Source organism: Bufo bufo, chromosome 5, assembly GCF_905171765.1.
Source record: "Bufo bufo chromosome 5, aBufBuf1.1, whole genome shotgun sequence".
Taxonomy (NCBI): Eukaryota; Metazoa; Chordata; class Amphibia; order Anura; family Bufonidae; genus Bufo; species Bufo bufo.
This window is the reverse complement of record NC_053393.1, coordinates 9,636,542-9,649,493: the sequence shown is the minus strand read 5'-3', so window position 1 is coordinate 9,649,493 and position 12,952 is coordinate 9,636,542. Positions and strand designations below refer to the sequence as shown.

At 44.4% G+C, this 12,952-nt stretch overlaps 1 protein-coding gene across 1 annotated transcript in view; it reads right to left on the bottom strand.

The window, feature by feature from the left end:
• LOC121002843 (cytochrome P450 2C29-like) overlaps positions 1-12,952 on the bottom strand; it is a 242,550-nt gene that overhangs the window by 29,005 nt on the left and 200,593 nt on the right. Inside the window, exon 9 of the mRNA XM_040434454.1 lies at positions 4,573-4,714. Coding sequence (XP_040290388.1) covers positions 4,573-4,714 — 142 coding nt within the window. The remainder of the gene's footprint in view (positions 1-4,572; positions 4,715-12,952) is intronic.

The window sequence follows — 12,952 nt, the reverse complement described above, 5'->3', positions numbered from 1 at the left end:
TAAAACCAAAAAAATGTTTTAGTGTCTCCATAGTCTAAGAGCCATAGTTTTTTCAGTTTTTGGGCGATTATCTTAAGTAGGGTCTCATTTTTTGCGGGATGAGATGACGGTTTGATTGGCATCTATTTTGGGGTGCATATGACTTTTTGATTGCTTGCTATTACACTTTTTGTGACGTAAGATGACAAAAAAATGGCTTTTTTTACACCGTTTTTATTTTTATTTTTTTACGGTGGTCATCTGAGGGGTTAGATCATGTGATATTTTTATAGAGCCGGGCGATACGGACGCGGCGATACCTAATATGTATACTTTTTTTTTATTTATGTAAGTTTTACACAATGATTTCATTTTTGAAACAAAAAAAATCATGTTTTAGTGTTTCCATAGTCTAAGAGCCATAGTTTTTTCAGTTTTTGGGCGATTATCTTGGGTAGGGTATGATTTTTGCGGGATGAGATGACGGTTTGATTGTTACAATTTTGGCGTACATGCGACTTTTTTGATCACTTTTATTACCTTTTTTGGGAAGTAAGGTGGGCAAAATTTCAATTTCATCATAGTTTTTTATTTTTTATTTTTATGGTGTTCACCGTTCGGGTAAAGTAACATGACCGTTTTATAGATCAGGTCGTTACGGACGCGGCGATACCAAACATGTGTAGGGAATTTTATTTTTTTCATTTTTTATCAGTGATAAATGTGTTTTTTGATTTTTACTTTTTTTTCACTTTTATTCACTTTTTTTTGACCCAGACCCACTTGGTTCTTGAAGATCCAGTGGGTCTGATGTCTGTATAATACAGTACAGTACAATATATATTGTTCTGTACTGTATTTTACTTACACTGAACAGATCTATGCCTTTCAGCACAGATCTGTTCAGCACCATGGACAGCAGGACGCCTGAGAGGCGTCCTGTTGCCATGGGAACCTTCCCCGTCTGCTCAGAACTTCGCAGACGGGGAAGGGTAAGGAGGGGATCTCTCGGGGGGCTCTCTGGGGGCTCTCTCCCTCTCCATCGGGGGGCTGCAAAGGCACAGCAGCCCCCCGATGGGAGAGGGAGGGAGCTCCCTGCGCTGTTAACCTTTTCCATACAGCGGTCCGTACGGACCGCTGTATGGAAAGGGTTAAACGGCTGACATCGCATCGCAGATGTCAGCCGTTTATACCAGGGTGCCAGCAATGTGCTGGCACCCTGGTATCCCCACTAGACACCAACGATTATACAAGGGGAGGCGGGCGGGGGATCGCGATCCCGCCTGCCGCACCGCCCGCCTCCCGCACCGCCCACACCGCCCGCAACCCTCCCCCTGCACCTCCCGCCACCATAAAAATCATTCGGGGGTGCAGGGGGGGGTGAATAAAACTTTTTTTTTAGGCATATAAAGTTTCTGATCCCCGCGGTCAGGGACCGCGGGGACCAGAAACTTCAGAAATCGCAGCAAACCGCAGGTCTGAATTGACCTGCGGTTTGCCGCGATCGCCGACATGGGGGGGTCACGGGACCCCCCCGCGCATTTAGCCTAGGTGCCTGCTCAATGATTTGAGCAGGCACCGGGTTCCGATCACTGCCAGCCGCACGGCAGTGATCGAAAATACACAGGGCGTACATGTACGCCCTGTGTCCTTAAGTACCAGGGCACAAGGGCGTACCTGTACGCCCTATGTCCTTAAGAGGTTAAGGGGTTAAAGAAAGTGGACACCCCAATAACAGCAGAACTAGACAGCTTATTCACCCCAATTTGAGAATCAAGGCGTAATAGAATTGCTGATCTATTAAACAAGGTGGACACTGGTCAATTAGATATCACTGTGCCCCACACAGGGATTGATGCAAACTGCGCCGTCTCCTATGGATCCATTCAGCTTCAGATTACTGTCCCTGCACTGTCCCTATGCTCTCCCTACAGTGAGTACAAACTCTCACTACGATCTCCCTACACTGTCCCTGCACTGTCCCTGGAATCTCCCAACAGTGAGTACAAACTCTCACTACGATCTCCCTACACTGTCCCTGCACTCTCCCTATCCAATATTCCACAACTAAAAACTTTCAGCAACACTGTCCCTGGCACTTGTCACGTCTTTCTCTATGCTCAGCTCACAGTGAAATGGCGGAGACCGTGCAGGATGAGGCTTTTAAAGGGCTGTGATATCACAGGGGCCGGCTAGCTGCTGATTGGCTGTCTGCACGGCATCATTTGTGATCTCGCGTTCCTGGGCTCCTTACTTTCACTTTGTAACACATGTAGCTGGCTGCTATTTTAGAAAGAAAACATCTCGTTACCACTAAGCACAAGGAAATAGATATATTGCAAATCAAATTTTTCCTTGTGTTCGCTGAACACTAATGATGATAATCATGTATTGGAAAGGACCTGGAAAGTGGATCAGGGTGATGATGATAGGATCACATTAGAGGAGGAGAGTTGTGGCCATGACAGCAAAAAAGAGCAGAGGCAGCTTATGGCTAAAACATAAAAAAAAAAACTGCCAGGGCCAGATCTACTTCTATTATGGTTAGATTGAAAATTGGTGATGCCCCTGATGCTAATGGCCAAGGCTCAAAATGTGCCAAACCTGGGATAAGCTTGGTTGCTGGTAGCTCCGTGTGGATATCTCCCATATAGGAATTTTTGTCCAGAGTGCCTGCAGACAAAACCACTGCCATGTGCAAGATCTGCAGGATGAAACAACCCACACCACAGCTCTACTGCAGAACATGAGGCAGCATCACCAGATCTACATTTCAGCAGCTGAACCACCTCCACCTGTAGTAAAGTGTCTCTATCATCTTGATTTTTAATTACTGCTTCTCCTGCTTAGATCACTCCTCCTCCACTCTATCGTGAGTCATCAATACTAAAATGTTTGATCAGGGAACAGCTATACGCACCAAGCTGAACTACCACCTGGCTAAGTTGCTGGCATTGCAGTTGCTGCGGTACTATTTAGTGGATGCCACTTCCTATAGGGAACTGACAGCATGGGCTTAGCCTTGAAGGAAGATACCTAGCTGCCTTTATTTCTCAAACTCCCTGGAATTCCACCTTGCATATGCTAGAGTGTCTGTATAATCATGATAAACCAGTCAATGATTTTATCATGCATGAGACAACCACAGAAGGAAGTGTTTGTTATTTTGAGGTCAGGCAGTGGCAGTTCATTAGTGACACATGTCGCGCACTCTGGCCCTTCGAAGAGGCCACCAGTATTGTCAGTAGGGACAACAGAGGCATTAATGATGTCATCCGCCAGATATTTATATTGGAGCAGAAGCTCACACTGGTGCAACAAGGGATGGTGGAAGAACATCTTCCTCATCTTGCTACTTTGTAGCTGTTCGGGACCTGTACTAAGTCCAATGAAGGAGGAAGTGGAGGTTGAGGAGGTACCACTGGAGGAGAAAGAGAAGCAGGAGGAGCAGGAATTGGTGGAGGACATGTCTGCTGCTGCTGATGATGATGATGACAATGACACTGCTGGAGGCAAAGTAATGACTACTGGATAGACATGATGTTAGACCCTTCCTGTCAAAGCAAATTGATGAATGTTTTCCTGATGCTGAAAGGGAGGTAATATTGCTTTTTTACTAGGATACTGTATGTTCTGTACACTTGCAGCAGTTTTTATCATGTAGACGCCTGCTGCTCATGTGCCCAACAAAGAGGCCCTTCTCTGCTCCCCTTCCTGCCAAATCATCATCATCCCTCTGCTATGACAAGTAGAAGAAGCCACTGGAGGACCAGCAGCAGTCAGTTCAATTTGATGAACATTATGGAGCAGTATTTTCAAGTGCCATGCCAAGTTGACATCATCATATACATAAGCACCACTTGAACAACCAGGATCAGTCCTACCTGGGCTGCAATATTTCTCCAGCACACACTTGATTGGACCAGTGGCAGGAACTGATTTGCTATCAGTGTCCTGTCTTGTTCGGCCTCCAGTGTACTGTCAGAGAGGGTATTTAACTATACTCTACTTGTCCATAAGTTTCCACATCCACATAGTACTGCTGCTGCTCCCACTGCCTTTGAGACATCTACTGACCTCACAGCTATAGTCCCCCATGATTGGCTGAAGCTGACTGCAAGGCATTATGGGCATCCTGCCAGGACAGGGTCATGTGATCCTCCTCCTTCATCTTCTTATTCTCCTTGTATTCTAATATGTAAAATGGTGGATGCCATATTGATTGATTTGTGTGGGATGAATCCCAAAAACATTGGGTTAGTTGAAAACCGAAGTTTTTGGGAATTCAGAATGAATTAGATTAATTTAGGATTGATTTGCTCACCTCTACTTTCTAATCCAATGAAGAGTGCAATTTGGATTATATTCATCTAGCTATTCGGAAAAGTTCCAAAAAAGGATGGGGAATACTGTCCGGAATTGATTGCAAGATCAGCAAATTCATATTCGGCTGCACTGAATTCATCCACAGTTTTTTTTTTACTGTGGCAAGTGACTCCTTAGGAAACTAGTACATTCATTAATGATATCTGTAGGACTCTCTGTTCATCTTCTCTTCTTGTGCAGTTACATCTTAGTGTCTTCAGTTCTTACCTGCTGAGAAAGCCAAGAAGGCAGCCCTGGTGCGGAACTCCCCGTCTTCAGTCAAGAAATGCCCGGGGTTAAACTCTTCTGGAGTCTCCCACTGAGATGGGTCCATCAGGACGGAGGTGATGAAGGGGATCACGGTTGTTCCCTGATAACAGGAAAGCACATGTGTTATCTAAATGTATCTCAGTTATGACGATTGTAGTTTACCGATGATTTCCCTATTTTCCACCATTAGTCAAGTATTATATTATATTATATGCAGCTAGAATACAGCTCAGCTTATATTATCCAAGTGATTAAAGGGTTATACCGTCTCAGAAAGTGACTGTCATATGGAATAAACCACCACTCACCCTACAAGATAAGTGGCCGCATTACAGGCTTAGTGCTTCAGCCCATTCAAAGTTCCTCCCTGCAGGTGATCAGGGTTACCACAGCGCACGCCATTCACTAAGGGCACTTTCACATCAAACTTTTTCTACAGACTTTTTTAATACTGGTTTTCAGTCATGTTTTTCAGAATCTTTTGCTGCAAACATGCCACCTCAAGATGTTTGCTGAAGGTCTATGGGAAATATGAAGCACAGGCCACACAAGCGTTGGTTTTACACCTGCCATTTTTATTCATTAGGTGGTGTTTTTTGCTTTATTTTCAAAAATGTAGCATGCTGCAGCTCCTAGGTTTTTTTTGTCAACACCTTCTGTTTAGGGGGGAAATTGCCATCAAGAAAACACTAGTGGTAAGACATATGGGGGTCATTTACTAAGACTTTTTTTTTTTTTACCCCGGTCTTAGATTCCCCCCTATTCTTCCGTACGATTCTGCAAATTTTTGATGAGGTCCAGAACTTGTTATAAATTACAAGCATCTACGGCAGTCCGTGAGCCTGGCATAAACACGACTACAGCCCCTGTTTCCTGGCGTAAATGTTAGTAAATGTGTTGGGGACCCTGTGCTGCCCAACTGTCGAGCACAAAGTAAAACATTCTGTGCAACAAAATTTTGACGCACAGCCGGTAAAAAAAGGACTTGTAACTTTCCTTAAAGACTAGAATAGTCACAAGTGACCGTAAAAAAATGGAAGAAAAAAAACAACTGTGGGGAATCTGGTGTTTTCTTAGTGGTAAAAAAAAAAACACCAGAGCCAAATTCATGTGTGTAAAAGACCCTAAGGCCAGACACACACAAGTGAGTTGAATGCGATAAAATCTCAGCGTGTGTCACTTTGACGTCCTGTTCTTGGCTCAGCTCCTCTGACAGGATTGCACAGCATTATACAGTACTTTAAACCTTAGAGTCCTGAAATCTATTGTATTACACGGACACAGTTAACAACACATCTCAGGAAGTCAATGACACAACTCAGGCAGCCAACGACACATCTCAGGAAGTCAATGACACATCTCACAAGGCCAACGATACATCTCAGGAAGTCAATGACACATCTCACAAGGCCAACGACACATCTCAGGCAGTCAATGACACATCTCACACAGTCAATGACACATCTCAGGAAGTCAATGACACATCTCACAAGGCCAACGACACATCTCAGGAAGCCAATGACTCATTTTACACATCCATGACAGATCTAAGGCAGCCAACGACACATCTCACGCAACTGTCCAAGTGTTGCAGAAAAATATTAAATTAGCCATGCCCTGGAGAATAATGACTGCATGACTAGCTCGCTCCCCTCTTCCAGCCCCAGAGAATCAGCTATGGTAGAGCAAAGGCACCAAGCCCTCTTTAATTGTTTAGTAAAATACCATTGGGTGAATTTAAAGGGTTTCACAAGGGACTGGATCTCCCCCACTGTCAAAAATGTAATAATAAAGGGCCTCTGTGGCAAACCTAGCCACTTACAGAATGTCTTTACATATATCTTGCTCTTACTGTAATGTTATTGCCTGTATGGTCTGTGTAGCAGAATGGATACTCTGGCTACATTTTTATTCCCTTTTGTTAGGCTGTCTGTACGGCTCAGTTTGTTTACTGTGCACTATGTTAAATGTATTGCTTTTCTGTTCCCCTTCCCCTCCCCCTTTTTCCTGTCCCATTGTTTCCCCAGCAGGGTGTTGTCTCAGGGACACTGGGAGACCAGTTTAAACTAGCTGCTCTGTCCCTCCTCAATCTCCCATCAGCCCTTGCTATTGTCTGACCCCACCCTTCCTTGTACCATAGTCATCTATGTACCTATTGTATGTAAATGAGGCTGTTGGGGGGGTTAAACTAGGTGTGCTACGCCTAAATAAAGTTAGTTGACTCCCAAGCTATGTGTCGTCTAGTTCTTGGGAAAAAGGGATTATTGTAACGCTACCTGGATTATTGTATGCTGTTCCTGTCTACCAGCGGGGTTATTGTGGATTATACTGTCTCCCTGCTACAGCCTCCATTTCAGGAAGAATTTGGCTGTCAAAGCTTCTTTACGCTGGATGGTAGTGAGACAGTCCAGACTGAAGAGTTGATGTAATTGGGAAATAAGGAAATGCTTGGAGGGAATGGAGGTGGAGAGCCAATCCTTCAGGATATATCTCTTAGCAACCAACCATATTACATGCAACAGTGGGGGTACTCTCTGGCTCTCCCGTGAGCATTGCAGGTGGCTTGTATCTAAAGACTGGAAGAGTAATAATAATGGGTCTCGGTCCAGTACATCCCATAGGTTTTTTACAAATAAAATCTCCTGCTCCCAATACAGGACTATTCACAGGCAAGTCCAAAAGCCGTGCCACAAATCGGTAAAGGGGGCTTTGCACCTGGGTCAGATGGTGAGGCTTTGCAGACTTCACTGTAAAGGCAAAACCATAAATAGCCCCATGAAAAAACTCTCTCCAGATCTCCGAGACCACATGTTTTCGTATCTGCTCCCATCCTTGCAAAATACGATCAGTAAAGATGACTGAAGTTCTTGAAAATTTGATTCGGCCGTTCGCCAAATTTTACCATAAAATTAGCTTTGTGACAAATTACTTGCAAAACCTCGTGCAGCACTTGATGACGTCCTCACATCGGCCGGCATGGTGACGTCATGCGTCACCCCATACGAGATTTTGTGCAGGATCTTTAATCAAGATGGGACGGCGGGCTTTTCACGCTGAAAAGGGAGGAGGCGAGTATGATTTTTTTATTTTTTTACCCCATTTCAAGAAAAATTTATTTGTTGCCATGAAGCACAAGGAAATTCAGCTTTGCAACGAATCAAATTTTCCCTGAAATTCTAAGTCGATTTCAGAAACTTCGATTCACTCAACACTAATGATCAGATATGTCAGACCCCTGCAAGATTTGGACCAATGTTTAAAAATGGAGGAGGGATGTGTGGGTAGCAGACAGTCCCCAAGCGTCAGGTATAGAGCCAGGTATAGGGATAATATGGAGTGGTGATGCCCAGGCCTATTGATGATGTCATCAACCAGGGAATTTTTGACTACCTCTTGGTCTACAATCCTAAGTCTCTTCTGAATGAAAGAGGAAAGCTGCATGAATTGAAGGAAACATGAGTTGGGCATCTGAGGAATGGTCTCTGTACAAATACCAAAATTTTCTAGAGGCATTTGTGAGCTGAAAAAGGGGTCATAATACCTTTGTCTTTCCAGAGACTAAATGAAATGGGACTATGTTCAGGGGGTAATTCGGGGTGGCCCCAAAAGGGCATTTACTTGGAGATCAAGAAAGGTAACTGAAAATGTTTCGTATTTCCTTCCAGGTTGCAATTGTGTCCCACAATATCACAGAGTTTCACCAACTTAGGCTACTTTCACACTAGCGTTTTTTTTTTTTGCGGATCCATCATGGATCTGCAAAAACGCTTCCGTTACAATAATGCAACCACATGCATCCGTCATAAACAGATCAGTTTGTATTATGTCTTATATAGCCATGACGGATCAGTCATGGACACCACTGGAAATCAATGGGGGGACGGATCCGTTTTCTATTGTGTCTGTCCCCATTGACTTACATTGTGTGTCAGGACGGATCCGTCTTGCTCTGCACCACTTCGCGGGCAGAAAAACGCTGCTTGGAGCATTCCGATCAGTTCAGTTTTGTTTCCATTGACAATGAATGAGGACAAAACTGAAGCGTTTTCTTATTCTATTGAGATCCTATGACGGATCTCAATAGCGTAATTGAAAACACAGATGTGAAAGTAGCCTAAGGCCTCTTGCCCACAAAAGTAAGGGCTCCGTGCGGTCCGCAATGCACGGGCACCGCCCGTGGGGCAGCCGCATGCGGATCGCGGAGCCATTTACTTGAATGGGGTCCGAGATCCGTCCGTTCCGCAAAAAGATAGAACAAGTTCTATTTTTTTGCGGAACGGAACCGCATGGAAGCACTCCGTAGTGCTTCTGTGGGGTTCTGTTCCGTGCTTCCGTTCCGGAATTTCAATGCGGAATGCACACAGACAGTGCCCCGTGTATTGCAGACCGCAATTTGCACAGAGCCCTTACGTTTGTGGGCCAGAGGCCTAAGGCAAACATGAGCATCAAGCATGGAGTAGAGACACCAGATTCCAGGGCGAGGCCAACGCTTGATCCAGTGGAAGACAGGAATAAATGGATGTTGAATGCTTCCAGTCAATCACATGCCTCATCAGGCACACAATATAATATCCCCTGATGTTTGGGAAGTTTATTCCCCCCACTCATTTGGTATTGATGAGTTTCTGCAATGCGATACTGGGTCGCTTGTCACCCCAAATAAAACGTATGAAGACACTATTAAGCTCCTGAACGTTTTGTGTGGATTTGTTTCCAAATTACAGTCGGTGCAGTTCATAAATAATGAAGGAAGGAAGAAATACACATGTAAATCCTGATAAAATCCTGAAGCAATCCTGATGACAATACTGATGGTGTATCCTGATCCAGAATACTGACAGATTTCAATACGCTCGTCTAAAAGAGGCCTTACCCGAAGTTTCCCAGAAACCAGGCGGTAATTGTTTCCCCAGCTGCTAACTTTTTCTGGAGCTAATAAGATATCCTGAGGGTATTTCAAAATCAGAAATGAATTGTAAAGTCTTTTGAATGTCCCTCTGGGGTCACAAAAAATTAAGAGAACATCATCTGTGGATAAAAGTGACCTTCTCTTCATGACTACCCACCAATATGCCCTTGTACAAATGGAATTGTCTCTAAATAGTGGGCTAGGGGTTCTATGGTTTTATGTGTGACCACACACATTTTTTCAAAATTGCATTCAAAGAGCTATATATTTTTTCATCAATATACCTTTGAGGCCTCACTTTTTGCAGGACAAGTTACAGTTTTTAATGCACCATTTTGGGTACATATAATCATTGATTAACACCGGCTATCTGTCTTAAATCCCCCTTTGTTTACGTCAGTAAAAAGGCATATTGGTTGTCACTAAGGGGTTAAACAATAGGGGTGAAAGGAGACATACCTGGCATGTACCTTTACTTAATGGAAAAGATACCAAACCTGGGGCCATGAGCTTTAGAGTTATGGAGAATATGTATGACCGCCTTTATTTCTTCCTCAGTAATCTGTTTAGTCAGCTCTAATATGTCGTCTGGGGAAATAGACGGCGAGGATATTTTATTGAGAAGAGTTGAACCTCCATGCGAGGATGCATAAGTAGAATATAAAGTGGCATAAAATTTCTGAAAAATGTAATTTATCTCATAAGTAGGGATGAGCAAATAAAAAATAAATAAAGATCTGAATAAATTTGGGCCAAATTAAGTTAAAAAAATGTATATTTCCTGGCTGCAGAGAGCCTGTATAGTGGTATAGAACACTGTGCCTGTATAGGGGTGTAGAACACTGTGCCTGTATAGGGGTGTAGAACACTGTGCCTGTATAGTGGTGTAGAACACTGTACCTGTATAGCGGTGTAGAACACTGTGCCTGTATAGGGGTGTAGAACACTGTGCCTGTATAGCGGTGTAGAACATTGTGCCTGTATAGCGGTGTAGAACACTGTGCCTGTATAGGGGTGTAGAACACTGTGCCTGTATAGGGGTGTAGAACACTGTGCCTGTATAGTGGTGTAGAACACTGTGCCTGTATAGGGGTGTAGAACACTGTGCCTGTATAGGGGTGTAGAACACTGTGCCTGTATAGCGGTGTAGAACACTGCGCCTGTATAGCGGTGTAGAACACTGCGCCTGTATAGCGGTGTAGAACACTGCGCCTGTATAGCGGTGTAGAACACTGCGCCTGTATAGCGGTGTAGAACACTGCGCCTGTATAGCGGTGTAGAACACTGCGCCTGTATAGCGGTGTAGAACACTGCGCCTGTATAGCGGTGTAGAACACTGCGCCTGTATAGCGGTGTAGAACACTGCGCCTGTATAGCGGTGTAGAACACTGCGCCTGTATAGCGGTGTAGAACACTGCGCCTGTATAGCGGTGTAGAACACTGCGCCTGTATAGCGGTGTAGAACACTGCGCCTGTATAGCGGTGTAGAACACTGCGCCTGTATAGCGGTGTAGAACACTGTGCCTGTATAGCGGTGTAGAACACTATGCCTGTATAGCGGTGTAGAACACTGTGCCTGTATAGCGGTGTAGAACACTATGCCTGTATAGAGGTGTAGAGCACTGTGCCTGTATAGTGGTGTAGAACACTGTGCCTGTATAGCGGTGTAGAACACTGTGCCTGTATAGGGGTGTAGAACACTGTACCTGTATAGGGGTGTAGAACACTGTGCCTGTATAGTGGTGTAGAACACTGTGCCTGTATAGGGGTGTAGAACACTGTGCCTGTATAGCGGTGTAGAACACTGTGCCTGTATAGGGGTGTAGAACACTGCGCCTGTATAGCGGTGTAGAACACTGCGCCTGTATAGCGGTGTAGAACACTGCGCCTGTATAGCGGTGTAGAACACTGCGCCTGTATAGCGGTGTAGAACACTGTGCCTGTATAGCGGTGTAGAACACTATGCCTGTATAGCGGTGTAGAACACTGTGCCTGTATAGCGGTGTAGAACACTATGCCTGTATAGAGGTGTAGAGCACTGTGCCTGTATAGTGGTGTAGAACACTGTGCCTGTATAGCGGTGTAGAACACTGCGCCTGTATAGGGGTGTAGAACACTGTGCCTGTATAGTGGTGTAGAACACTGTGCCTTGCAGTAACACGCATAGGGAATCTGCTGTGGTAGTGAAACAATACTGTGAGTCAGTATGACATGCAGATGACAGGCGTCGCTCTTAGACTCACTGAACACTTCACTTATTTGTGCAGTCATGGGGCCAAAACTGACCAAATAACTCAAGTGTGAACTCAGCCTTACAGGTCGATGTTAGCGCCAAGAAGAAGCGCACTCCTTTTACACGGTCGTCAGCTAATTCCACATAGATGTCTACAGAACCTGTTCTATTAAACGCTTATACAAGTAGAGCCCCCGACAGAGCGGAGAGGGGGTCAGCAGTAACTTTGTGTTGACGTCACCGATTATCTTGCCCTTCCTCTGATCAGTCAGAACAATAACCCCCAAAAAACGGATCCTGTCTGTGGAGCATCCGCCTTCACTCGGTCAGCATTTGGTCAGTAATCCATCAGTATTGCTAATGCAAAAAAAACAGGAGTGGATCCAAAACAGAGATGACACATGAACAGAATAGTTGCATGTCTTCTGTTTTTTGTACCCACTCCTGCTTTTGGCTACCAAATCACAAGCCAATTCTTTATTTTTTTGAACCGGGGAGAAAAAACAACGTTTATATAACAAAAAGGACATTAACACACATATAATACAACACAGAAGGGGCAAAACCACAATATTTAAAAGACTAACTGGAAAAAAAAGAAAGGATTGACGACTAGTGTCGGGAAGACCACGATGGTAATGCATATTGATCATGAAATGTATGGGGTTATGGCTGATAACTGGAGGACAGTCCAGCAAACAAGCCGACTCCAGCTCATTCCTTGATGAACTGGGTTGCTCATAAGTGGATTCTAAAGTGTCTGAAGAAATGTGAGTAAAGACATTGGAATAAATTGTCCACTTCCTCCAACGTGACCTTGTCCTTTGATTTATGAATATCATTCCATAAAGTCTTGAAGTCCTCTGCGTGTATGGCATAAGAAATGTCCATGCGAGGTTCGACGGGCTCAGAGAAAACAAGCTCTGTGGCCGACACTGATCCAGACACGTCATACCCAGTCCACATCGCTACTAGCCATGTAAGGTCCTGAGAAATGATCACCAGATTACCGAAACAACAAAAGTTTCTTTGGAACCACGTCACTACGATAGCCGTGAGCGCCTCGGAACCGTTATACAGGAAGAGTGGGAGGCAATTGAAGAATGGGAGACAATTAAATGTCTTTGGTAATACCTCCAATAGATCGTCCTTTGTGTACGTCCTACAGAACCAACTAATCCACACAATCCGGTCCT